The 27,529-nt window shown below is 48.3% G+C and overlaps 1 protein-coding gene and 2 long non-coding RNA genes across 5 annotated transcripts; 2 read left to right on the top strand and 1 right to left on the bottom strand.

Moving 5' to 3' along the window:
• The first annotated feature begins 1,208 nt into the window (after positions 1 to 1,208).
• Positions 1,209 to 6,499, top strand: LOC115275200 (C-C chemokine receptor type 1-like). 2 transcript variants are annotated; one of them, XM_029918843.1, is made up of 2 exons: positions 1,209 to 1,520; positions 5,026 to 6,499. In XM_029918843.1, exon 2 carries the CDS (start codon positions 5,072 to 5,074, stop codon positions 6,152 to 6,154), a length of 1,083 nt encoding a protein of 360 aa, XP_029774703.1. In that variant the 5' UTR covers positions 1,209 to 1,520; positions 5,026 to 5,071; the 3' UTR covers positions 6,155 to 6,499. The 2 variants fall into 2 exon arrangements, with proteins under 2 accessions (XP_029774703.1, XP_029774704.1); XM_029918844.1 differs by lacking the exon at positions 1,209 to 1,520 and adding an exon at positions 1,587 to 2,078.
• A 12,917-nt stretch (positions 6,500 to 19,416) lies between these two features.
• On the top strand, positions 19,417 to 26,238 carry LOC115274972. 2 transcript variants are annotated; one of them, XR_003901345.1, is made up of 3 exons: positions 19,417 to 19,768; positions 22,747 to 22,954; positions 26,174 to 26,238. It is a non-coding gene; the product is annotated as an uncharacterized LOC115274972 (long non-coding RNA). The 2 variants fall into 2 exon arrangements; XR_003901344.1 differs by lacking the exon at positions 26,174 to 26,238 and having other exon boundaries at positions 19,417 to 19,591; positions 19,703 to 19,768; positions 22,747 to 23,097.
• Positions 22,715 to 24,533, bottom strand: LOC115274971. The gene is made up of 2 exons (XR_003901343.1): positions 24,274 to 24,533; positions 22,715 to 23,036 (listed from the first exon to the last, which is right to left on the bottom strand). It is a non-coding gene; the product is annotated as an uncharacterized LOC115274971 (long non-coding RNA).
• Positions 26,239 to 27,529: the final 1,291 nt, after the last annotated feature.

Here is a 27,529-nt window from a genome sequence, read left to right as displayed (position 1 = left end):
CAAATACACTACTTGCATCTGCGTTCTGCTGCAGGGTTTGCACCTAAAAGGGAAACGCAAAGTAAGACAGGCATCGGGATTGCTTGTCAAGCTCAGTCCCAAACCATTCATCCACGTGCATGTACACGGCCCCATTTAACGCTCTATAAAGTAGGCACTATTAGCCTCGTTTTACAGAAGAGGAAAGAAACCATCAAATGCATCAATAACACTCCCAAAGATACCTCTTTGTCAGCTTAGTTGTCCTTTGCCTCTCCTCCCCCACCTGTCTGTGGACAGGCTGCCAAAGAGGGGAGTCCTGACCCCACAACTCTCATGGAGTGTTCCTTCGAAGGGGACATGAGGCACCTTGTCTAAAGTTGTCATTTTACGGACGAAGAGACTGAGCCCTGAAGGGACAAGTGACATTTGCAAAGCGCGTTCGCATTCATTTCTGAAACAGTGCTTTGCAGCAACTCTGTGAAGGCCGCTAGAGTCCCATTTTACAGGAAAGGGGTGGGGCCCGAGGGGGACACCAGCGCAGTGGCAGAACGAGTGTTGGCGGCTATGGGGAGAGTCGTGGGAAGTGTCCTTCATCACTTTTCCTTGGGCCAGCTGCTCTGTGACATGTTCACCTCCAAGCTGACCTTGTGCATGCTGCTGCAAGCAAGAGTGCCCGGCGATCTCATCCGAGCAGGAGCCGAGGCCTGTCAAGGTGTGGCTTCCGGCCCTTGTGCCAGGGGAGAGCTGGGATTTGGCCCCAGCCTTGGTTGGACCATCGCATTAAACAGGAACCCGGATCAGAAAGGAATGGCCGAAACCCAGCCTACACACCTGTACTCACTTCGGGCTGAAGGTTCCTTGAGATGAAACTGTTCCGTGGGGTTTGGCGGGGTCTCCGCCACCAGAGCAGGGAGGGACAGCAAGCGGTCAGAGGTGGAGGACACAGGGGGCACCAAAGAGAACCTGCTGCGTCTCCTAGGCTATCTGCCAGTTCATTTTAAGAAACCAGATCCAGCATTCTGGTTTAAATCCTTCCATTTGCAAGCTTTACAAAACAGAAGGCCACTCGCTGACCACAAACCCTCTATGCCCTGCCCGCCCTGGCCCCCCCAATACACACACACACACACACACACACACACGCACTATCTCAGCCTTTGATTGCTTCACAAATTCTGGGAACACCTCATACCACCTCTCCCCACTCAACTCCACCCAACCCCACCCTAGCCAATCCCCTTAAGGCACAGCTCCCCAGGGAGAAGCACAGCTGAGCGAGCAGAGAAAATCCTTCGAGGGAGCCCAGCCTAGAGGAACTGGCCACCGGTGGGTGTCGTGCCCATTCATGGACACCCGACCATACAGAAAGAAGAACTTTGCCCCCTTCTCGTCATTGTGAGACTGAACCCTGGAGTCCGAAATCATCACACAGGAAGCTGAGGGCTTCCTGTTCGATCAAGACATTGAGCCTTGAATTCATGAAAATTCTAAAAGCTCCAGAGACAAAGACTTCGTGGACAAAACCCCTGGAGACCAGAGTAAGTGTCTTGTGTCGTTTCTGTCTTGTCTGCTACCACTGAGGGCAGTCTTGTTTGAAGTCATGCATACAGTCAGGACTGTCGTCCGCACACCCCAGGACAGTCTTCAAAGGCTGAGGGATTCTTTGAGAGCCAAGCAAATGTCTAATTAGCCCATCGATGCTTCTACAAGGCAATTAATTACAGAGCAATACTGACGGCGGGTGAATTTCTGAGACAATGCGCTCAGATGTAAAATAGGGGTTTTCTTGCTAAAAAAAAAAGGGAAGCCTTCTTGAATGATTGGTTGCTGGTGACAGATTGAGAAAATCAGCCTTTCTAAAGCTGTTAAGAAACAAGAGCCTCTCTGCGAAAAACTATTTAAGAGGAAATCACTTGCCAAATTTCCCTGTGTAAACAAAACCCAAACATGGTGTATGAAGAAATTGTAGCAAAAGGGAAATATTAATTAGAAAAAAAGTTGCAGATGCCAGGGAGATGTGGTACTGGACCGGTTTCTTGAGAAGACTGGAACTAAGGAGCCGCACAATCAGGACCGCTGATTTGTCTTTGGAGGAGGTAGGATTTTACCCTCCTGAAGATAGGGTGACCTCCTTGTGGGATACATCCATTCTCTTCTACTAACAAAGAGGCAGGTCAGAATTGGTTCTGAAGTTAGAAGGGCATGAGGGCTACTTGGAGGTGTCTACAGCAACTCTTCCTCCACAAAACCTGGAGTGCCCCAGATTTTCTGAGTTAGAAGCTGTCAGAAGTTTACACAGCTTGCCTCAAGGCCGTGCACCTCTCACTGACGGTTGAGTCCCCGCTCTGACTAGGAGGATAGCGCTAGACTATTCAGACTGTGGGCAGTGAAGGGCCAGTAAATGTGTAACCCCTGGTTCTGCTGGGGGGGGGGAAGCCCTGATTTCGTGTGTGTGTGAATTTCTATGGCATCAATATCCCCACTATGGTTGATTTCAAGCTGCCAACCCCAGAATGCAGAGTTGGGGAGAAATGTACAGGATTGGTCTTTATGAACCAGCATAAGCCAGCCACGGCACGCCACCAGGCTTGGGTGTCTTATCCCCACAGACTGCCCTTTTCTCGCCAGCTCCTGGGCTAGACGATCCAGGCACCAACTCCCAGGCTAGACGCTCGGTCACTGCGAGGTTCTGGGCTCCAGGGCTCCAGCTGATCACCGTGCAATGACCTTGGGGCCGACTCTGCAGCAGACTCAGGGCTCAGACTTTGCAGGGCTCAAGTGCAACACTGTCCTTCTGTCCCCGCTGCAGGGCCCCTTCCTCCCCACCCCCACGTCCCCCCACCCCATCTCTTTCCTGGAGTTGTGGAGTTGTTGCCTGGTGCCTGGCAAGCTGGGAAAACTGTAAATGAAGCTGGATGTGGTGTGGGGAGGGAGTGGTGGTGAAGGTGATTCTCTGTTCAAATGGCCCCGGCAACGCTGACTCGATCTTTGCCAAAATTCCCCTAGAAACTGGGCTCACGGGCTCGGTCTTGCAGCAGTGGCTCTTAGTGCCTCCAAGCTTCTGGTAGTTTCTGCCGTAAACCTGCCAGCCCATCCAAAAGTGCTGTCTGCCAAGCTGGCCTGTCATACTGGCTGTGGCAGCAGAAGTCAGAAATTGCCCCCACAGGCCGGTTAGCGACTGGCGGCCTGGGTTTCCCCAGAAGGACAGCTGGGCAGGTCTAGGCAAGTCCAGAGCTGGACGAGTGAGCCACAGGGATGGATCTGACCGGAAATGACTGTCCTCCAGCCAGGTTGCCCGACCCCGTCCCTCCACCACCCCGTCTCATGTGCCTTATTTTCCAATGGCCACTGCAGAAATGTGAATTTTGTAAGCTAGAAACATTCACTAAGGGATTTAGAAGACGAGAGAGTCCAGATTCGGGATGGGGGTTATGATGTGGGCACCAGCCACTTTACTGCCCGGTGTTTATGTCAAATCGATTCAGACTGCTGGTAACCTGCTGAAAATTTCACAGTGTGGTTCGTACTCGAGGGACTGCCACTGTCCACCCCTGCCAAGCAGAACTCATTTTCCAGATTGACTGCAGAGAGAGCCGGGGAGTGGGGTCCATCAGCCAGAATAGGATTGGAGTCTGGGACTGGCTTCAGAGAGGGGCCAGTGCAGGCAAGGAGGAACCCTAATATTTACTGATGGCCCAATAAGTACCAGGGTGTGGCTTTTCTGGTACATGCATCACCTTACAGCAGCCCTGCGAGGTACCTGTTACTTTCCCACAGTACAGATGAGAACCTGAGACTCAGAGAGGTAGATTAACTTATCCAAAGTCACACAGCCGGTAGGTTACACCAAAGCCCAACCATGCTCCCTTCGGGGAGGTGTCTTCAGTAAGTGATCGGAGCAGATTGAAATAGCGTGCCGAAGGCAAGCGATCTAGTGGTTCTTCTATGTTTATTTTTGTTTGTTTCAAGGCAACCCTGGGTAAAAATATCGAAGAGCCTATTTCAGGAGCACTCTAGCCACCGTCTGGTCGCTGCATGATACCTCATGGCTGGAGGTTGTTCTGAGCTCTTCCCCTGCCCCCCCTTCTTCATCCCCCCAGGTGACCCCACTTCTTTCAGATTGTGTGTTCCTCTGGATCTTCCTCCACCTCTCACGAGCTGTCTACTGAATTCTCTGTAGGCCCACCTGAGCCACATCCGGGCTGTACGACCTGAGCCAGCTGACCCCTCTGGTGTCCTCAGTGTCCTCATCTACTAAGAGATGGGCTGGCCTTCTAGAACTTCACCAGGGGTCTTGTGGGCAGGATAATTTTCACACTGCAGGACACCCACGGCACTGAACAGCCAGATAGTAGCATCCCTTAGTCTCTGGGGCAACTCCCCCCACCCCTGGCAACAAAGCCCACACATTTTCATGTGCCCCCAGGGTGCTATGTCATCCCTGGCTAAGAACCTCTTAACCCTGTAGCCATGAAGACCCCTCTGTAAGTTCTGGACTCTCAGCATCCTTCTGAGACTCCATGGTACAAAGGCGTGGCTCTGTGATTGGAGGCAAGGGCGCCAATGGTTTCAGGAATGTGCAGGAGAGCGACTCATGCCCGGGTTTGAACTCCAGCACTCATTCTCATAAATACGTGTTCTTACCACTTTGAATGTCTGCATCATCCCCTCTAAAGCAGGGGGGACAATGATGGCACGTGCTTGGGGGTGAGGGGGTGTCTAGCTCTAAGTCCAATGCCAAGACCATGGGAAGCACTGGTTAGGAGCAGGGTGGCGAGACCTCTCTCTGTCTGTGTGCTCTCTCCGGCCACCAGACTTCTGCATGACACTTACCGCCAAAGCAATGGGATGACTCGCTCATGAGCTCATTTGTCTACTGCCTACACCCCCCATTAGGCTCCAGGTTCCACGAGAGCAGAGATGACCCGGGTCCCCCTTACCCAGTGTTGCCTCCCAGGGTCTGGTACCCAGTAGACACTCAGTAAAACAGCAGTCAGGTCATGGAAGGCTTCTAATCATCACTGCATTGTCTTTGCTGTCCAGAGCCCACCACCCTTTCACAGCAAAGGAAAGAGAGACTCGCGCCAGGATGACAGAGGCCAGCATGAAGATCACAGTCCCTACGGAGAGCTATGACATGACAACAGAATATGACTATGGAGACGTCACCCCGTGCCAGAAGGGGGCAGAGAGGGCCTTCGGGGCCCAGCTGCTGCCCCCGCTGTACTCGCTGGTGTTTGTCATTGGCCTCGTGGGCAACATCCTGGTGCTCTTGGTCCTAATGCAGTACAAGAGGCTCAAGAGTATGACCAGCATCTACCTCCTCAACCTGGCCATTTCTGACCTGCTCTTCCTCGTCACGCTGCCCTTCTGGATTGACTACAAGCTGAAGGATGACTGGATTTTCGGGGACGGCACCTGTAAGCTGCTCTCGGGGCTTTATTACATCGGCTTGTACAGCGAGATCTTCTTTATCATCCTGCTGACGGTGGACCGGTACCTGGCCATCGTCCACGCCGTGTTCGCCCTTCAGGTTCGCACCGTCTTCTTCGGCATCCTCAGCAGCGCTTTGGCCTGGGTCCTGGCCATCTTGGCCGCCGTCCCGGGCTTTCACTTTTCTAAGATCCAACGGGAGTTCTCTCATACTACCTGCAGCCTCCACTTCCCTCATGAAAGCCTCAAGGCCTGGAAACGGTTCCAGGCTCTGAAGCTGAACACACTCGGGCTGGCCTTGCCTCTGTTGGTCATGATCATCTGCTACATGGAGATCATAAGGATTCTGCTCAGAAGACCAAACGAGAAGAAGGCCAAAGCCGTCCGCCTGATTTTTGTCATCATGATCGTCTTCTTTCTCTTTTGGACCCCCTACAACCTGGCCATGCTGGTCTCTGCCTTCCAAGGCACGTTCTTCACCGATGAGTGCCGGCAGAGCAAACAGCTGGACGTGGCCTTGCAGGTGACGGAGGTGATCGCCTACACGCACTGCTGTGTCAACCCTGTCATCTATGCCTTTGTGGGGGAGAGGTTCCGAAGGTACCTGCGCCAGCTCTTCCACAGGACCCTGGCTGTGCGCCTGGTGAAATGGCTCCCCTTCCTCTCCACGGAGAGGCTGGAGAGGGCCAGCTCCGTGTCCCCCTCCACAGCGGAGCATGAACTCTCTGCGGGGTTCTGACTCGGGCCCCTGGAGGCCCATGCAGACCCCAGCCGGGGTGACCTGCCGGGCATGCTGACCCGAGCTGAGGCAGTTTGGGTCTCCTGGCCAGATTCGGACACCTGACATACCACGGAATTGCAGCCACGCAGGGGGTGAGCGAATTTAAAGGCAGTGTAGACAAAATTCCCTCCCAGCCATGAGTTCTCCAAGAACGTCTCCCTGGTAGGAAGGAGATGAACGAGCCAAACGGGACATTCCAGAAGACTGGGGCCAAGGGTGCCCATGAATCCAAACAGGATTTCAGATATGTGAACATTAACACTTGTATACAGAGACCTGTGCCCACCCCCACCACACACACCCCTGTAGCCCCTGCCCCTGCCCCTGCCCCCACCACCAGTGAACTTGGAGGTAGTGATTTCTGCCCTTGACTACGCTCTGAGTGGATAGCCGATCAGGACCTCGAAGCCCCTCCCTGCCTTCCCCTCCCCCAGCCCACCAGTGCTGCAAGGTTTAGGCTGTTGGAAACCCTGAGGAACAGAGAACTCAGGGTGGAACCAGAGCCCTGGTGGGAAATAAGATTGGGGAACTGCTGTTGGCAGTAGAACCGAGAAAGCCCTTAGTGAGAATGTTTATATTTGCAAAACCCAAACAGTTCTGGCGACGGACTAGACATGGTTCGCATGCCTGATGCATTCACCGTTTTCTTCTTTCTGAATATTTTCCTGAACCTCCCTTCCTTGGAAGTTGGGGTGATGTGGGAGCACATTCTGATGACTTTATTGCAGAAATTCCTATCAGGCAAAAGGAGACAAGTTTGAGTTCCCTGTCATCCCAGCTCTGCCTCTCCCCCCCTCCCCCGCCAACCCTTCTGGTTTTAGGGATCAGAGTTCTGGATGCCACCTCGGACCATCAACAGAAAAATGACCTGGTGTGCAGGCTGACGGTGTCCGAGGCTGAGAGGCGAGAGGGTGCCTACCAGGGAGGGCGAGGTGGGGACTAGGTCCTGAAGGAGAAGGTTAAGAGGACCCTTAACTCAGAGGAACATATTTCGGGGCGCCTGGGGGGCTCAGTCAGTTAAGCCTCCGACTTTGGCTCAGGTCATGATCTCACAGTCCATGAGTTTGAGTCCCACATCGGGCTCTTTGCTGACAGCTCAGAGTCTAGAACCTGCTTCAGATTCTGTGTCTCCCTCTCTCTGACCCTCCCTCACTCACGCTCTGTCTCTCAAACATACTAAATAAAAATAATAGCTTAAAAACACAAAGAGAAGAAGAAAACACCGAAATCACCTGTAATCTCACTACCGAAAAGCAACCACTGTGCATTCATTGATGTGTTTTCTTTGATTTTTTTCCCTGTAATTGTGATGGTGACAAAGGTGGACTTCAACCGTACTCTTGTTGTTGTTGTTGTTGTTGTTTTTAAGTAGAAGTGTGCCAGGGTCCCTTTCCCAGGTGAATAAATCATGTTAAAGCACTGGTTCTGGCGGCTGCACCGAACCCCACTGTAGGGACGCACCCTCATATACTCCCCGAATCTACCCCTAGTTGCTTGCAGGACTCAATTCAATCCAGCAGTGACTGAGAACGCGCTTCCTTCCCAGCAAGTTCTCAGCGCTCTGGGAGGCACACAGGCACAGGGTGCTGGGAGAGCCCAGGTGGGATAGATGCCCCCCCTCTCAGGTGCCTGGGCAGCGAAGGGGAGGAAGGAATCCATCGGCAGAAAGTACCCTAAGGTGGGGGAGGGGTGGGAGCGCCCAGTGGCTCAGTCAGTGAAGCCTCCAACTTCCGCTCAGGTCACGATCTCACAGTTTGTGGGTTCAAGCTCCACATCGGGTTTTGCGCTGACAGCACAGAGCCTGCTTGAATTCTCTGTCTCCCTCTCTCTCTGCCCCTCCCCTGCTCGTGCTCTCTCTTCCTATTTGTAAACCTTCTGTTTCCTCTCTGCGGTGGGGAGAGAAGGAGCCACAACAGGATTAAGAAAGTTGTCTATCCCACTTTGGTAACAGGAAACTGCATCGGGAGCAAAAACATCAGAATGAGGAATGTTGCCGCTGTAACACCCTCCAGTTCCATCTTTGAAATAATGCTTGTTTTTTTTTAACTTGTTGCAAAGGCAAGGATGTGCCTTGTAGAAAACTGGAAACATCTAGAAAGTTCAAAGAACAAAACGGGAGCACGTGTCCCCCTTGCCCACGTACGCATCTCTTAGCACATTAAATGTGGCAGCACATCTCCTTCCCGGATTGTTTTCTAAATGTACACACACACATGCTGTCACACATTTTTTTCATGTAGCCGGGGTACAATTGGACCGTGGTAAGCACTCAGTAAATGCTGGTTGAACGGATAACTCTCTGAAACCCTAATTTCTTTATAAAGTGAGGGTAAGAGTAGCATCTACCCCCTTGGGGCTCTTTGGAGGATTAAATGAAACAAAGCAAGGAAAGTGGGTTGATCTTTTTTTTTCCTTAAGTTTTTATTTTAGGGGCGCCGGGGTGGCTCAGTTGCTTGAGCATCTGACTTCAGCTCAGGTCATGATCTCACAGTTTGTGAGTTCGAGCCCTGCATCAGGCTCTGTGCTGACAGTTCAGGGCCTGGAGCCTGCTTCAGATTCTAAGTCTCCCTCTCTCTCTGCCCTCCCCTGCTCACTCTCTTTCTCTCTCAAAAATAAACATTAAAGGGGCACCTGGTGGCTCAGTCGGTTGAGTGTCTGACTTCAGCTCAGGTCGTGATCTCACAGTTCGTGGGTTTGAGCCCTGCGTCGGGCTCTGTGCTGACAACTCAGAGCCTGGAGCCTGCTTCTAATTCTATGTGTCCCTCTCTCTCTGCCCCCCCACCCCCACTCATGATCTGTCTCTCAAAAATAAATAAATGTTAAAAAATTTTTTAAAATAAATAAACATTAAAAACAATTTTCCAAGTTACTGTTTTGATTCCAGTTAGGTGACATACAGTGTAATATTAGGTTCTGGCGCACGATAGTGATTCAGCAATTCCTACATCACCCGTGCTCATCACGACAACGCACTCCTTCATCCCCATCACCTATGGCCCCCCCCCCCCCCCCAGCCCACCTCCCCTCTGGTCACCATCAGTTTGTTCTCTGTGGTTAAGAGTTCGTATCTTGGGTGATCTTTCTCCAAGCCTCAGATAAGGGATCTGCCACCCCCTGCCAGCGCCCCTCCTCAGTTACGCAAGACGCCTCCCGCCCTTCCTGTCTGCACCGCCCTCCTCCCTCCAGGCTGTGCCAGTCCCGCCCCACCTCTGTGTTAGTGCTCTATCATTTCATCCTTCTGAAACGTCGGCAGAATAGCACAAAGAACTCCCAGAGCCCTCATCCAGAGTCCCCCGCCGCCGGCATTTTACCACATTTGCTTTAATTCATCACTCTCTGTCTCCCTCCCTCTCAGCAGATGGACAGACAGATCGATGGATATAAATGTGCTATTTTTTTCTGGGACCATTTGAGAGCAGGTTGCAAATGTGATGTCTTACAGCTTTTTGTACTTCAGAATGATTTTACTAGCAACCAGGATGCTCTCGCACAGACTGAAAACAGGAAGCTAACCGACACAATATCATCGAGTCCTCTGGAGCCTTCTTTCTGATTTTGCCCACTTGGCAAATAATGCGCTTCAGAGTCCCAGGACCTCAAATTGGTATTTACTTAGCTGTGATGGCTTTCTAACAATTCTGCAGACCTCCTTTTCTTCACTGACCGCAACATTTTGAACGCTGCAGTCACCTGGAAGGGGGTTCCTTGTTGTGGGTTCACTGATGTTTCTTGATGATTGGATTTGAGTTATGAAACTGGAGCAAGAATACCACAGAAGTGAGCTAAGAGATAATGTGTTCTTCGGGGCACCATATAGGGGGGCACACGGGGCCAGTCTGCCCCCTCACTCAGGATGCTGAATTTCATCATTTGCTTTAGAAGGTCTCCACCAGGTTTCTCCACTGTAACGTATATGGAACTTATTTATTAATAAGTGTCTATTATTAGTTGGCATTTCACCATATAGACAAAGCACATTTTCTCCTCCACTTACGTATTTATTCATTATTTATTTATATCATCATGACTTCAGGGATTCCCTTTTTATTCAGTGGGATAGAATCTGATATTGTCTTTATTGTTTTGATGTACAAACTGTCCAAGATCTATCAAGTAGGAGCCCTTCAAGCTCGATCCGATGTCTTTTTGTTTCTCTTTCCATCAGACTTTGAGTCCCTTCTTACTTTTTGGCCCCAAGGTGTCAGATTCCGCACAGCCCAAGGCACCATCGACAAAGTGAAAAGGCAAAGTGAAAAGGTATGGAAGAGGGGAAAATATTTGTGAGCCACGTATCTGTAAGGGGTTCACATCCAACACGGACAAGGAACTCACACAATAGCGAAAAAAACCAAATAACCTAATTCAAAACTAAGCAAAGGACCTGTGTAGACATTTTCCCAAAGAAGATACACAAATAGCCAACAGGCACGTGACAAGGTGCTCAACATCACTCCTCATCGGGGACATGCAAATCAAAACCACAGTGAGATATCACCTCACATCTGTTAGAATGTCTATTATCAAAACGACAAGAGAACAAATTCTCGCGATAACGTGAAGGATAGGGAACCCCGAACACTGGCGGTGGGAATGTGAGCTCAGTTGGTTAAGCATCCAACTTCAGCTCAGGTCATGATCTCACATGTTTGTGGGTTCGAGCTCCACATCGGGCTCCATGCTGACAGTGCAGAACCTGCTTGGGATTCTTGCTCTCCCTCTCTCTCAGCCCCTCCCCTCCTCTCAAAATTAATAAACATTTTAAAACATGGAATGACCAAAAGGAAAGTCCTAGTCTAAGGATTTTCCCCAAGTTTTATTGAGAAATAATCAATATATAATCATTGTATGTGTTCAAGGCACACAGCATGATGCATTGTTTACATATACTGGGGGATGATTACCACAATAGGTCCAGCTAACACCTACCTTCTCATGCATACAGATACAATTAAAAAAGAAGACGAAAAGAGGAAAAATTTTTTCTCCTCGTGATGAGAACTCTTAGGATCTACTCTCTTAACCACATTACATCTCTAGGTCTTACTAATCCTTTAAGTTTGTACCTTTTGACCGCCTTCCTCTAATTCCCTCTCCTCCACGCTCTGTCTCTGGTAACCACAGATCTTGCCTCATTTTCTGTGAGTTCATTGTTACTGTTGTGTTTTAGATTCCACATATAGGTGAGATCACAGAGTATTTGTCTTTCTCTGTCTGACTTTTCCTTTAGTGTAATGCCTTCAAGGTCCATCCATGTTGTCACACATGGTAGGACTTCCTTGTTTTCAATGGCTGACTAATGTCCCACTGGATATATACACACCACAATTCTTTATCCATTCATCCACCAATGGACACTCAACGTTGTTCCCATGCTGGGGCTATCGTAGATAATGCTATGAACATGGAGGTGTGGATATCTTTTCGAGTTCGTGCTTTCATTTCCTTTGGACATATTCGAGAAGCGGAATTGAAGATCAGGAGAGAGTTCTATTTTTAGTTTTTTTGCGGAAACTCCATACCATTTTCCGTAATGGCTCTTCCCATTTATAATCTCAACAGTGCACAAGTGTTCTCTTTTTTCCATATCCACACGGCGTGTGTTACCTCTTTGTCTTTTACATGAAGGTCTTTAAAATGGGTGTGAGATGATATGTCATTGGGGTTTTAACGTGCATCTCCCTGATGACAAGTGATGACAAGTGGGTGTCTTTTCATACACTCGTTGGCCTTGTATCCATCTTCTTTGCAGAAATATCCATTCAGGTACTTTGCCCATTTTTAATTGGGTTACTTGTTTGTTGTTTTTGTTTGTTTGTTTTGGCTTGTTTTTTGGTTTGGTTTTGCTGTGACTGAGCTCCATGAGTTCTTTGCCTGCTTTGGATATTAACCCCTTATCACACATACGATTTGCCATTTTTTTTCCATTCCACAGCGTATCTTTACTTTGTGGATGGTTTCTTCTGCTGGGCAGAATCTTCTTAGTTTGACGTGGACTCACTTGTTCATTTTTTATCTTGTTGCCTAGGCTTAGGTATCATACTTAAAAAAAATCATTACCAAGACCCATGGCAAGGAGCTCTATTCCTGTGTTTTCTTCTAGGACTTTCGTGTTCCAGGTCTCATAATGAAGTCTTCAATCCACGTTGAGTTAATTTTTGTGAGTGGTATAAGATAAGGGTTCAGTTCCATCCTTTTATGTTTAACATCCAATAAGTTCTGGGATGTGGCTTTCATTTTCATTTGTCTCAGGGAACTTTTAGATCTCCCCCTTTCATTTCTCCTTTGATCCATCCGATGTTCAGGAGAGTGTTGTTTATTTTCCATATGTTTGTGAATTTTGCAGTTTTCCTCTTGTTGCTGATTTCTAGTTTCACACCATCGTGGCCTGAGAAGACACTTGGTTTGATTTCAGTCTTCTCTCTAAGACTTGTTTTGTCACCTAACACATGGCCTGTCCTGGAGAATGTTGCGTGCACACTTAAGAGGATTGTGTATTCTGCTGTTGCTGAGTGGGATCTTCAGGATATGCCTGTTAGGTCTGTTTGGTCTACCGCGTTGTTCAGACCTGCTGTTTCCTTCTGGACTCTCCAGATGATCTACCCCTTGTTCAGAGTGGGGTAGTAACGTCCTCAACCATTGCTGTATTACTGTTTATTTCTCCTATAGCTCTGTTTCTTCACCATTTAAAAAATGTACAGAACTAGGAGCTCCGATGTGGGGCACATAAATATGTACAGTTGTTTTATCTGATTGATGTATTGACCACTTTGTCATTGTACAACGGCCTCTTGTCTCTTTTCACCATTTTTAGTTGTAGGTCTATTTCATGTGACGGAAGTACAGCTATTCCTGCATTTTCTTTTGGTTGCATTTGTGTGAAATATCTTTTTCTATCCCTTCACTCTCAGTTTTGGAGGTCTTTATGGCTAAAATGAGTTTCTTGCAGCCAGAATACTGTTGGATCTTATTTTTTAAAGATTTTTTAAATGTTTTATATATCATTTTTGAGAGTGAGAGAGCGAGCAAGAGCGGGGGAGGGGCAGAAAGAAGGAGACACAGAATCCGAAGCAGGCTCCAGGCTCTGAGCTGTCAGCACAGAGCCTGATGCGGGGCTCAAACTCACGGTCTCTGAGATCATGACCTGAGCCGAAGTCAGATGCCTAACTGACTGAGTCACCCAGGTGCCCCTTGTTGGATCTTATTTTTTATACGTTCAGCCATTCTATGTCTTTTAATTGGAGAATTTAATCCATTTACATTGAAAGTAATTATTGATAGGTGAAGACTTGCTATTGATGCTTTGTTTCCTGGTTGTTTTTTATTTTTATTTATTTATTTATTTAAAGTGTATTTATTTATTTTGAGAGAGAGAGAGAGAGAGAGAGAGAGAGAGCGCGCATTTGCACAAGTGGGGGAGGGGCAGAGAAAGAGAAAAAAAGAGAGACTCCCAAGCAAGCACCACACTGTCCCTGCAGAGCCTGATGTGGGGCTTGAACTCACAAGCCGTGAGATCACGACCTGAGTAGCAACCAGGAGTTGGCCACTTAACCTCCTGAGCCACCAGGCGCCTCTCCTGGTTGTTTTTTAGATCCTTTGTTCCTTGTTTCTTATCCTGCTGTCTTGTTTTGTATTTTGATATCCTTGGGTATTCGTATCTTTGAATTCCTTGTCATGGGTTTTTTGTAATTACTTTGGGCTTTTCCCTCATGGTTACCATAAGGCTTACCTACAACATCTTAAACAAATAACATCCCCATTTTAAACTGATAACAACTTAACTTCAATAGAAATCAGAAATGTTACACTTTTATTTCTCCTACCTCCCACATTATAGCCTATTGCTGTTACAATATGCATGTTTTTCTGTATTGTGTAATGAATAGCAAATTATTGTCATTGTAGTTTTTTTCTGCACTTTTTTAAAATCTTAGAGTTGTAGATGAGTTATGCACCACTATTGCTATATTGCAGAATCTAACTCTGACTATGTCTTTACGATCACCATGAGATTTACGTTAGTTTTTTCTGTTTTTATGATGTGAATCAACATTCTTTTACTCCCACTGAAAGAACTTTCTTTAACATTTCTTGTAAGGTAGGTCTGCTGATCAGGTTTTAATATGCCTCATTTTCTTTTCTTCCTCATTTAAAAAATTGTGGTAAAATACACATAAAGTGTACCTTCTGAACCATTTTTAAGTGGACAGTTCGGTGCATTACAAATGCACTCCTAGAGCTGTGCAGTGAATCACTACCGTCCCTCTCCAGAACTCTTCTCAACTTGTAAAACTGGAACTCCATACCCATTAAACAACAATTTCCTATTCCTCCCTCCCACCAGGGGGGTGGACCCCCATCTATGCAGAATCATGCAAAATTTGTCTTTTTGTGACCCGCTATTTCACTCAGCATAATGTCCTCAAGGCTCATCCATGTTGCAGCCTGGGTTAGAATTTCCCTCTTTTTTAAGGCTGAATAATATTCCATTGTATGATGGACTGTTTCCGCTTACTCATTCACTTGTTAACAATGACACGAGTTGCTTCCATGCTTTAGCTATTGTGAATAATGCTGCTTTGAACATGAACACCAACTATCTCTTCGAGACTCTGCATCCAATTCTTTTGGCTATATACTCAGAAATGGAAATGCTGGCAATTCTAATTTCTTCTTATGTGTTAAGAATCTGTATTATTGTTTTTTATGTACATTTTTAATTTCGGCAAATGATATGTGTCTCTCATTTAAAATTTTTTTAAATGTTTATTTATTTTTGAGAGAGAGAGAGACAAAGTGTGAGCAGGGGAGGGGCAGAGAGAGAGGGAGACAGAATCCAAAGCAGGTTCCAGGCTCCGAGCTGTCAGCACAGAGCCCGATGTGAGGCTTGAACCCGTGAACCATGATATGACCTGAGCTGAAGTCAGACGCTTAACTGACTGAGCCACCCAGGCACTGCTGGATTTTTATTTCTTAACAAACCCAAATGTTCATCAACCAATGAATGGATAAAGAAGATGAGCACACTGTATGTTAACCAACATGACAATAAATTCTATTTTAAAAATGCTTTAGGCATTGCAAATGACTTCTACCATTGTCTCAGCTGTAGAGAACTTTATGTATAGCATCCTCTGTTGAATAGGAATCCTTAATCTTGATGTAATAAAATCTGTGAAATCTTTTCTTTTGCCTTATGTCATTTACATGTAGTTTAAGAACTCCTTCCTTCCCCTTAAGTACTAATATGTTTCCATTTTGTCCCATGTTTTTTTTTCCTTTGAACATAATGTATTCCCTTTCTTATTTGGGTCTTTAATCAGGTGTATGATGATGGCATGCTGCTTACTGGCTCAGAGCCTCCCCCTGTGTAATGAAGAATACAGGATCTAGCTAACCGGGCAGTAATGACGATTAAATGAGCTAATGCATTTGAAGTGCTTAGAACTGTACCTGGCACATATAATTAAAATACATGTACTTGTTTAAGTGTAATATTTAGTAAATTACTTGGTATGTGACATTGTAGTAAAAAATTAAAAAGGTGATTCTAACAACTAAAGCTAAAGAAACACCGACCAGAGGGAACAGATGTTGATTTTTCCACTTGTAGTGGACTCTGTATCGGCAGGGGTGAACGGACACCCTGATGTTGGCTGATGTCTACGTTTCCTTCCGTCTCACACTCATTTCCTCCTCTCAGTCAGGCACTCCGAACTCAGCGCAGCAAGGACCAGCTCCCATCATGCAATTTGCTGGATACAATTTTGAAGAAAGAAAAGTGATTTTTAAGTCCATTGCTGTCACCCTGTTCAGACATAGTTCGGTGCAGTCGGATCTCTGTGTTGTGCAAGAACTTGGACAGAGTAGGGTTTTCCTGCTCTGAAGTCATCCGGTAGTTATTCTGGTCCTTCATTTCCCATTCCTGCATTCTGCGGCAGGAGCTCAAGAAGGTGGAAAGCCTGATACTTGGGTGGCAGTAAAGGAACAAGGGTCGTGTCTGAGGAGAGCTGGTAGGACTCTCGTTCTGTGTCCACCCCTGGGCACTGGGCCTCCTGGACGCAGGAAGGGGTTATTCGGGGGGCCCCCAGCCCCCTGTCATGCCCCATAGGAGAGCGTGCTTGCTTAACTAGAGTTTCCCTCCAGCTTTAGCCTCACACACCTGCTACCCTGCCCCGCTGCCATGGTGGGTGGGCTTGCTTGCCTTGGGCCAAGACTTTGGGATCATTTAAAACACAGAGACCCTGGAAGCCCGGAGCTACGAGATGTTCTGAAGCTATCAGCAGAAGTTTTAGACACAACTTGTAGCAGGATTCTCGCACACAGAGTCATGTCACCGAGGCTTTTCTTTCTGGGAATCAACTTTATTTCAGCCGGCATCGCTCAGTTGGGTTCATACCCAAAGAACTGAGCCCCGAACACCACATGGCGTGGTTTTTTATATATTTTTTACTTCTTTGTCTCCCACATATGGTAACACACCAATATGCAGTCTGATTAAGCGGTCTCATGTTACAAGGCCGGAGGGATGTTGTCACACCTTGAGGTGTTCTTTTTTTTCTTTCCTCAGGGAGGGGACCCGACCGCAAATGAAATTATTGAAACCCCATGAGTCTCTTTTGCTACCTGGCCTTGTAGGAAAGCAAGGGGGAACAGTCCTTGGACCAGGCACCGAAAGGGGGAAAGTAGGGCTGCTGGTTAATTTCATTCATCCATTTATTCATCCATCCAAATGGCACGACCCACTCATGCATTCGATCCGTCCCTTCAAGGACAAGCTCCTGACCACTCGAGAGAAGCACCTGACACGCCCATGGGCACTGAGGCCTTCCGTGTGCCAGGATGGGCAGGAGCCACGTAAGGTGGTCAGTGCAACAGGAGGATATCCAGCCAATGAATTGATTTTGGCCACAGGTTTGGCAGGCTAGCACCAAATTCCTTTGTAGCATTTGTTCAACCTCTAGAGCATTCTGTCTTGGCCCATAATTTAACAAATCTAAAACTCGCCTGGAGAAACCAGGTGAGACATTCTAAGCAAATTTCAAAAAAGCAAAGTATTTTATTGAGGGAGAAACATGCCTGCTTGTATATCAACATACAAAGCGAGCAATACAAAGACGTTATGCAAAACGGCAACAGTAACAGCACAAACCCACTAAAACTAAAAATTAAGACAAAGTTGCCAAAAGTCAACATCCGTAATACATAAGGCAATTTACGAATCAATAGGAAAACCGTTGGGATTTTCCTGTCACACAACTATCCTGTACACTGTACTGTTTTCTAAAATGAACAGAGATCCAAATAGATAGGTCACAGAAGAAAGGCAACAGCCATTTAAAATACTAATCACAAGAGTAATAAGAGAAACGCTAATGGAAATGAGATACTGCTTGATAAGAGGGTGGAGAGGGTTTAATCCCATTAATGAAAATACCCAGTGCGGGTGAGGACTTGGCCAACAATGAGTAACAACTATCTATGAATAGGGGTCTGCCCCAGAGTGAACCCCTCATTTTATTTGCACTGCTTTCAAGTTTTCCTCAGAAGGAAGGTTTGGTGCATTTTCTTTGAAACAGTGTCACACTCCAGTGATTTCCTCCCATTTCTTTGATGCCCAGACACATTTCAGGAAGCTGACACAGGGCAGCTTCACACTTGACCTCACCGGGGCTTGTCAACACAGCTCTGCCGCCCTGCAGCATTTGCTTAGTTCCACACTTGGCTCCTAAGAGGGGAGAACAAAAAGGAGAAGTCACTCCCATCATTTAAATTTTGAATATGCGTCTTTGTAAAACTGCAGAAGTTCAAGCAGCTCTGCGCTTCTCCTGTTTTGTCAAAACTCAATCTGCTGTATCGTCACCAGGAAGCGAGGCTGGGCTGTCTGAAAGTAAATAGAATGGGCATCACGAAATGTGACCGCAGAAAAGCTGCAAGGATGTTGTCCTCATGAGGAAGGAGAACTAGAAAGCCCCGGAGGACCCGCGTTCATGTATCGCAGTGGATGAAATAGCCTGCTGCTTCTTGCTTTGAGGAAGCAAGCACCTTTTGTATCCTCAGGACAAATAAAGGAGCAAAAACACCACCACCAACAACAAAATGACCAGCAATATGCTATAGCCAGCTTGTAACAGTTCACAAAAACCAATTGCGTGATCTCTTCCCAATACCGTGATGAGTTATGTAACATTAGTACCTTGGCATGGGAGGTGGGTTGGGGTATTTACACCAGGGAAATTGGCAAATGCTACGAATCAGGGCTTGTTCTGAAAGATGCTTGTTAAATACTTCCATCCCCGTGTCGACAGGATGTTTGTGAAACGGAGTATTAAGCTGATATCAATATTGAAATTGTAGAAAAAAATGTTTCATAATAAAACAGCATGTACATGCAAAAAAAAATGAACCTAGACCCCCATCTCACACCGCACAAAGATTAATTCAAATAAATCACAGACTTAGAGGTAAGAGCTAAAGCAATAAATTTGTATAAGAAAACAGAAGGAAATCTAATTTGGGCTTTGGGCTAGGCCAAGAAAACAACCCCATTTACATAGCATCAAACAAAGATGAAACACCTAGGAATAAATTTAACCAAGGAGGTGACAGGCCTGTACGTTGAAAATCACAAGAAATCGAAGACAAATAAATAGAAAGATACCTTGTGTTCATGGATCAGAAAAGTTTAATATTGTAAAAAAAAGAAATGTTCATTCCACCCACAATCATCTGCAGACCGATCAACTCAATCCCTATCAAAATCCCAACGGCGCTGTTCACAGAAACAGAAAAATTCTTTTTAATTTGCGTGAAACCATAAAAATCCCTGGGTAGCCAATGCAGTCATGAGAAAGCAGAATAAAGCTGAAGGCATCACAATTCCTCATTTCAAACTTTATTACAGAGCTAGTGACCAGAATGGTACAGTATTGGCACAAAGACACACAGACCAACAGAACAGAATCCAGAAATAAACCCACACATACACGATCAACTAATATTTGACTGTACTCAATACTTTAGTAAGTCGAGCTGGGATAACTGGATATTCACATGCTGTGCTCTGCACAGCAAAAGAAATAGTCAGCAAAATGAAAAGGCATCCTGCTGAATGGGAGAAAATATTTGCAAGTCATTTCGCCAAGAAGGGGCGAAATTTTGAAACATACAAGGAATCCGGATGACTCAAAGGCAACCAGAATATTCAGATGCTGAAGGTGTTTGCTCAGCACTGCTGTGGAGCAGCCTTCAGCCAAAAAACATAGAACCCTTGGTTTCCTTTTCTACCCTGCTGTCTTTGTTTCTGAGAAGAAGGAATCCCATCTGTGCGGTGCAAGGATGGCCCTGCCCAAGCGTCTGAGCTGGCGGTCCGAGCATCCCCTTCCTCCCTTGACTGATGTGGGTTTATCCTCATCAACTTTCATGCCTCTGCCTCCCCTTCTCCCTGAGTTGATCTCTCTGCAAAAGATCTTCGAGTTGCATAAGCTTCTCCTTTCCTTCACTCTATAGGACCTGAACAAACACGCAGGCTCCTGGCCAAAGAATATTGCATTTCAGAACACAAGGACACAGCAGGTAAAGTTACCATCGTGGGTGATGAGCCGATAAATGAAATGTGGTATGTCCATACAAAGCTCTATTAGTCAGCAATAAAAACTGAAGCACCGGGGTGCCTGGGTGGCTCAGTGGGTTAAGTGCTGGACTTCAGCTCAGGTCATGATCTCATGGTTTGTGAGTTCAAGCCTCGCATTGGCTCTTTGATACCAGCACAGAGCCTGCTTTGGATCCTCTGTCTTCCTCTCTCTCTGCTCCTCCCCACCCCCCACTTCTTTCTTTCAAAAATAAACATTTAAAAAAGTGTAAAGAAAAAATGAAATACTGGTACATGAACCTTGAAATGTGCTAAGGGAAAGAAGCCGATCACCAAAACCCACTTATCCTATGACTCCATCCATGCTAAATGTCTGGGAAAGGCAAAGCGATGGGGGCAGAAAACAGGACGAGTGCTGACCTAAGGCCAGGGCAGCAGCAGAGGTGGGAGGAGGAGTGACCACTTACAGGTATAGGGCTTCTCTTTGGGACATTGAGGAGCATGTTCCCAAATTGACCGTAGAAATGGTGGCCCAACTCAATATACTAAAAACCACTGAGTTTTATACTTTACATGGCTGAATGATATGACATGTGAATCACATATCTGTAAAGCTGTTATATTTAAAGGAAGGGAGGGAGGGAGGAAGAGGGGAAAGAGGGCACTGGCAGGCAGGGGTTGAGATATGAACATGGCAGTATGTGGGATCCAGGGGCCCATAGGCCACGTTAGCAGATGCAAAGACCTGGAAGTGAGAGAGCACTTGGCTCATTTCAGGAACTAGACGTGGCCCACGGGCAGGAGGGGTGAGTGCGGGGGGGTGCAGGGGACCTGACCACCAGGAGCCGTGGAGACCAACCAAAGGTTAGGATCTTACCCAACAGCGAAGGAGTCTCAGGCTTGGGAGGGCCTTGACCAGAATTGCAATTTGCATTGTAGAAAGATCATTTGGGCCATGGAAAGGATTAGGAGAGGGATTAAGCAGGAGGCTGTGGTTCTCAAGCAATGATGTGATGGTCGTCTGACACAGGACAGCGGCACTGAGGACAGAGCCAGGTGGACAGGGATTCAGGAAGAAGGATCGGCCACACTGTGCTGGTGATGTGGGTGTGAGGGGCAAAGACTCCGGCTGACTGTCTCTAGTGGGGGCTGTTACCAGTTGCTGAGTCTGTGAACCCAGCTTGGGGGAGGGGGGAGGAGCATAATGATGAACAAGGTCCTGGGTGGACACGTTTCCAGTGGCAGCAAGATGCTCAGGGGCTATCTGGAGACAGGCACTCCCGGAAGGTTCTAAATGTCAGCATTGGTAACCAAGAGATCTCAGATAAAGTCTGGATTTCTGGGTTCTCTGGAAAACCAGAACCGCTTAGCCACTCTGGGCTTGCCTTCACTCCTTCCCGGGGGTCAGCAAACTGCAGCCTGCACGCGAGCTGTGACCCTTGGCTTGGGTTTCTGTGACCCTTAGAGCTAAGAATTCCTTTTCACTCTTACAGGGTTGTTAAAACAAAGAATAAGTGACAGAGATGACATGGGGCCACGAAGCCTGCCACACTTGTGGTGTCTGGCCCTTTAGAAAACGTTGCCGACCTTGCCCTTGGCAATCACCTGCTAGTGCTGAGGTGTGCCCACCGCCTTTCTGAGGCTCTCTCGCCCCCTGGGTGCCCCAGACCCCACCGCTCCCTATCCCCCCACCCAGCCTGCCTCACTCATGTGAGGTTTCCCCTGGCCCCCAGCTGGACCTGCCTCAGGAAGTGTGACAAAGCAGAACAGGGCAGAAGCCAAGGCAAACAACCTTCCAGAAACAGGCAGGGAGAAGCCTGCAAGGAACGAAGGACACTAGGAGGGTAGTTTCCTAGGTGAGAAGATGAGCATTCCAGGGAACGAGTGGCGGACAGGGCGTCTGGCCGGCTGAGCAGCGGGGCTGGGGGAGGCTTGCCGAAGGAGTGTGGAGGCCGTGAGCCTCCGTGGAATCGGAGATGACCGGGAACACCGGTGTCAGGTTGGAGCAGGATGAGGCACAGGCGGCTTGAAGCCCAGCTGTGAAGAGGAGGGGGCGAGATGAGGCAGCCGCTGGAGGGATCCAGGGAGAGACTTCATCAGACGGGAATGGGAGAGGTGAAAGACGAGGTCAGGCTGATGGCTCGGAGTCTGGGAGGGGACTGGGAGGGGCAGGAGCCCGTGAGCCCGGTGAGGACAAGGCTGGGAGGGGTGCAGGTGCAGGAAAAGTTCAAGGATTTCTAGCAAAAGTGAAGAGCGGTTCACCCTGATGGCTTCTATCTTCTTGGTGAAATAAAGTATGGGGCCACCTGCTGAGCAGGGCAGCGGGGTGCAGCTGGGAGAATTCTAGAGTGAGGTTTGACACATGCATGGCGCAGAGCGCGGGAACCTCAGAAGTGTTGCTGGGTGGCTCTGAGCAGGCCACCAAGTCTGGCGGCTGTGGCTCGTGGGGCCTCCTACTGTTCCAGGCTTTGCCATGTTCCCGAGCCCAGGTGGCAGGTGGGCATGCCAGCCCTGAGCCCCCTGAGCCTGAGAGGCAGGAAGGCGGGCTTGTCTCCCCCCTCCCCCCCTCCCTCCTCCAGGATCACTGTTTAACTGGCCCAGGGTCAGACTACGTGGCTAACACAACACATCTGAATCCACATCCTCCAACCGGAAGTTTCAGCTGAACAGGGAAGCTACCTTCTTTTTGTGAAATGTGCTGTGTTTACAATTTAAAACCCAGAAGAGGGGCACCGGGTGACTCAGTCGGTTAGGCATCTGATTCTTGGTTTCATTTGGCTCAGGTCACGATCTCATGGTTCAGGGGTTCAAACCCCGTGTTGGCCTCTGCGTTGACAGCGCAGAGCCTCCTTGCGATTCTGTGTTTCCCTCTATCTCTCTGCCCCCTCCCCTGCTCATGCTCTCTCTCTCTCTCTCTCTCTGAAAATAAATAAACTTAAAAAAAAAATGTTTTTTAATGCAGAAGAAAAGAAAAGCAGAAGGAGCCCTTCCTTAAAGTCTTGCCTTCAAAACCAATGCAATTCAACATGAGTTACGAGTGATCACCAGGCCACCAAGCGTGGCAGAAGGTCGCGCCCCACAGCCTTGCCTTGGGGCTGCGAGGAAGGACCCAGACCCAAGCATTCTGCAGTTTGCTGCGACTTCTTTCCAGCCAGGAACGTGTGACTCTGGTAACCTCGTGCTGGTTCTCTGTTTTACTTTGACCGAATTTTGTTGTCAAGGCAATAAGCTGGTCGTGATGAAGGAAACTTCCTGAAAAGGAAAGAGAAGATAATCCTCTTCTATGAATCCGTTTATATATAGAGATTTTTTTGCATGTGCCACTCTAGTCATGCATTTTCTAGAGCTGGCCACCTGGCCTTTTTTTTTTTTTTTTTTTGTCATCTGCTGTCTCACATTTTCTAAAGGCATATTGTTCCCTGTTACTCCCCTCCACACCCGACACTCAGGGGAAGGGGCAGATGTGACCTAGAGGGCTTGTGAGGGCCCTGCTGCCCTCGTCCCCTAGCATGGGGCTCCTGTGCTCCCCACGCCGGTGCACCTGGGAGCCTCGGAGCACCCCAGGCCCTCCCAGGGCTGTCCACCCCTACTGTGGCTGCTGACCCGCAGTGCCCCCCAGGTGATGTCCCTCGCGTGGCCTGAGCATCACCTTCCAGCAGCGATTATTCTGTTTGGCTAGTGTGCTGCTTCATGTGCCATGCACCTGCCTCGCACACGGGGCTGCGAGTGCCACGTGCCCGCGCAGGGGTGCCACCGCCAGAGGTGCTGGGAGCGAAGGATGCAGGTGTGAGGTCCAGCACCGGTAGCACCCAGATTTCACTCCCCAGTGCTGCTTATAAACACGCCTTTCTTTGGGGACACCTGGGGAGTTAAGCATCCAACTTCGGCTCAGGTCATGATCTCACGGTTCGTGGGTTCGAGCCCTGCGTTGGGCTCTGTGCTGACAGCTAGCTCAGAGCCTGGAACCTGTTTCCGATTCTCTGTCTTCCTCTCTTTCTGCCCCAACTCATGCTTTGTCTCTCAAATATAAATAAATGTTTAAAATAATTAAAAAACACTCCTCTCTTTTGAGAATCTTTGCCTGTGCCTCCCTCCTGGTCCCCGATCATTCCCACCCCTCTTGCCCCCACCCCTCTTCACCCCCACCCTCCTTCACCCTTTGTCTGACGGCTTTGTTCTGGATCCTCAGTGGGGTTTACATCTGACAAAGACTCTCCCTCTGCCTGACTCAATTTTTCGTCAGACTCTTAAACCTTCTCCCAGCCCCGTCTTTCCCCTTCCTTGTAAGATCCGGTTTTAGCAAGAACTGCCAAGTCATTTTAGTAAAGACCTCTGCCCTCCATATCTGACAAAGCCCCTCTGCTCCATCCCTCCCCCGGTGACATCTGATGACCCTGAGCCACCCCCCTGAGAACCCCCCTTCACCTCAGTGTTTCCTCTTTGCAACTCCCCCGCCCACACCCCTGGCCTGTCCTCCACTGCCACTCACCCGTGCTGTGTTTGGACTTGAGCCTTATCTTTCTCCCTCACTGCAGAATCCCATCCCAGCGATCTGGGCAGCCTCTCCTCAATAAAGTCGGCCTCGGAGAGCTTGAACAAGACTCGCCCAATGTTCTTTATCCCCTCGAACAAAACCCCACCTCTCCCGGTGAAGAGCTGGGTCACTCAGGGAAGCGACATTTATGCCTCACCCTTGAACTCCTTGACCTCAAAGCCTTGGCCCCCTGCACCCCCAGCCACCCACGCTCTTAGACCCTGTCACCTCCAGGATCTGCCTTACCAAGAAATCTTTAACTTACCTCTCCTCCTCTAACCACAACTTCCCATAGTTCCTGTTCTCTCCCACGGGGACTCATATGCTCTCACCTCGTTTCTCCCCCATCAGGAGGTCTGGCCTCTGGGACCCACCATCTATCCTGAGTATCATCGTCCCCTGGTTGTCTTCACTTAATTCTTGATCCAGGACACATGGTCAGTCACTACCTCAGTCCATCTCTTGCCGATATCCTCTGCATCCTGTCCTTCTGACACGTCTGCCTGGAAAAGCCCCAGCCTGGACTCCATCTGGCTCTTCCTCTTCTGTTTTGACACCCAGCCCTCCTGGAATAATTCGCCCAGGTGTGAGGGCAGGCAGATGCATGGTCTCTAAGTTCAGCTGGGCCCTTGGCACCCAAACAGCTGGATCTATAATTAGAAGCCAGGCGGTCAATTCCTAGCTCTGCCATTTCAAGGCCATGCAATGCTTGTTACTTTGTGTCCACAAGGCTTGGTTTCCTCACGGCCAAGTGGGAAGCCCATGCATACTGTCCTCTCTGGAGCCTCCGGGAGGACCAGGGCCAGGCATGCAGCCCACCTTCAGTAATGTCAGCCTCACCCGTTGTGCTGATCACTGTTGCTGGCCAGCCTTCTACGTGTGAGCAGAGGTCTCCTTGAAACTACTCCAGCTGTTCTAAGCCTTTGCCCTCCTTCCTCAGCCCTTCACCCCACCCTGCCTCTTGCTTAATGCATCAGCCTCGGCCTTCATAGAGGAGATAGAGTCAGCAGAGCAGAGTTCGGCATTCTGCCTTATTCTCTTTTCTCTGCACCCTCTGCCCATCCTTAGTCCCTTCCCATGGCCTGTAGATCCAATGAGCCCTTCCCCCCCACCCCACATCGGCTGGCTGCAGCAGTAGACCCCCACTCTCTTATGCCTTCAACCTCTCCTAGCACACAGAGTGGGCTCAAGTCTCTCCTAACAAAAAGCAAACCCCTAAAGAGACTTTCGCATCTATAAAGATGGAGTCAACATATTTTTTTCCTATTCTCTTCTCTAAGCACAACTAAAATCCCCAGGGCATTGTATAGAAGACAGACACAAGACCCAGAAAGTTGAAAGAAAAGAGGGCAGACTGACTAGGGGTCACAGGCTATAGGATAGACATGGTAGTGAGTTCCTGGGTTTTCCTTTTTTTTTTTTAACTTTATTTTTGAGAGAGAGACAGAGAGTGAGCAGGGGAGGAACAGAGAGCAAGAGGGAGACACAGAATCCAAAACAGGCTCCAGACTCTGAGCTGTCAGCACAGAGCCTGATGCAGGGCTCGAACTCATGGACTGTGAGATCATGACCTGAGCCGAAGTCAGATGCTTAACCAACTGAGCCACCCAGGTGCACTCCCCCCCCTTTATTATAAAATGTAAGTTCAAGTTAGTTAACATACAGCATAATTTTGGCTTCAGGAGTAGAACCCGGTGATTCACCTCTTACAGATGACACCCAGGGCTCATCCCAAAAAGTGCCCTCCCTAATCCCCATCACCCATTTAGCCCATACCCCACCCGCCTCCCTCCAGCAACCCTCAGTTTGTTCTCTGTATTTAAGAGTCTCTTAGGGTTTTCTTTTTCACTCATAGATCCCAGAATTAAAGCTGAAGAAGCTACAGGCAAAAGGTGAGGAAAGCCAAGCCGGAAGTCTGCTCTCCCAAACACCCTGCCCCAGGCCCCTGCAGGGATGATGTCAATAGGAGCTGAGTAGGGAGCCTGGACTTCCACCCCCTCCCCACCACCCTGACAAAGAAGGGGGTCTCCGGGAGAGTCCGGACTTTCACCGTTGTCTTGGGGTAAGGAGGCTACCGCCCATCCCCCATGTGGTCAGAGGAGGCCGCATGGGAGGCAGTAAGGAGGTACCTCTCCTCTTCTGGGCCAGGGGTATCAGCGGAGCCCTCCCGGGGGCTGCAGCTCCCACCCCTGCCCCGTAATGAGCAGCCTCATCCATTCTGGGATCAAGGCCAGCAGGCCTCGTGGGGAACCGGAGCTTCCGCACTCACTTGAGCCACGCCCTCCCTTCCCTTGCCAATGCCAGCGCACACAGAAGGTTTAAATAAGTTCCAAGATCTGGTAACATAAGTCCCCAAGTTTTTTTTTTTAATTTTTTTTAATGTTTTATTTATTTTTGATACAGAGAGAGACAGAGCATGAGAGGGGGAGGGGCAGAGAGAGAAGGAGACACAGAACCGGAAGCAGGCTCCAGGCTCTGAGCTAGCTGTCAGCACAGAGCCTGACGCTGGGCTGGAACCCACGAATGTGAGATCTGACTTGAGCCGAAGCCGGAGGCTTAACCGACTGAGCCACCCAGGTGCCCCAGGCCCCAAGTTTTAAAGTTTTAGAAATTGTGATATACACACACATAACATATATAACTTACTACTTAATCCTTCATCTTCCTCAACTCAAATCTGTACCCACTAAACACTAATGAGTTAAACATTAAAAGTCCCCGACATCACGCCCTGGCAACCACCGTTCTGTGCTTTCTGTCTCTATGGCAATGACTATTCTAGGTCCTCACATAAGTGCAATCATAGAGTATTTGTTTTGGGGGGCTGACTTATTTCACTCAGCATAACATTTTCATTGTTTATCTATATTGTAGCCTGTGTCAGAATTTCCTTCCTTTTTTTTTTTTTAAAGGCCGAATGACATTCCATTGTATGCACATACCATAATTTCCTGATTCAGTTTTGGTAGTTTGTGTATCTTTAGGAATTTATCCATTTCATCTAGGTTATCCAGTTTTCTACCATGGGGCTGTTTATAGTACTTTCTTATAATCCTTTTATTTCTGTAAAATCAGTTAGAATGTCCCCATTTTCATTTCTGATATTAGTTATTTGAGCTTTGTCTCTTTTTTCTTATCAGTGTAGATTTGACAATTTTGTTGCTTCTTTTCTCTGAAGAACTAAATGCTGGTTTTGTTAGTATTCTTGATT

This window comes from Suricata suricatta, chromosome 12, assembly GCF_006229205.1.
Source record: "Suricata suricatta isolate VVHF042 chromosome 12, meerkat_22Aug2017_6uvM2_HiC, whole genome shotgun sequence".
Taxonomy (NCBI): domain Eukaryota; kingdom Metazoa; phylum Chordata; class Mammalia; order Carnivora; family Herpestidae; genus Suricata; species Suricata suricatta.
This window is presented reverse-complemented; position numbering and strand designations above follow the sequence as displayed.

What these genes read in the sequence shown, in the direction of transcription:
- LOC115275200 (XM_029918843.1), top strand. Translation starts at nt 5,072, where the DNA reads ATGACAGAGGCCAGCATGAAGATCACAGTCCCTACGGAGAGCTATGAC.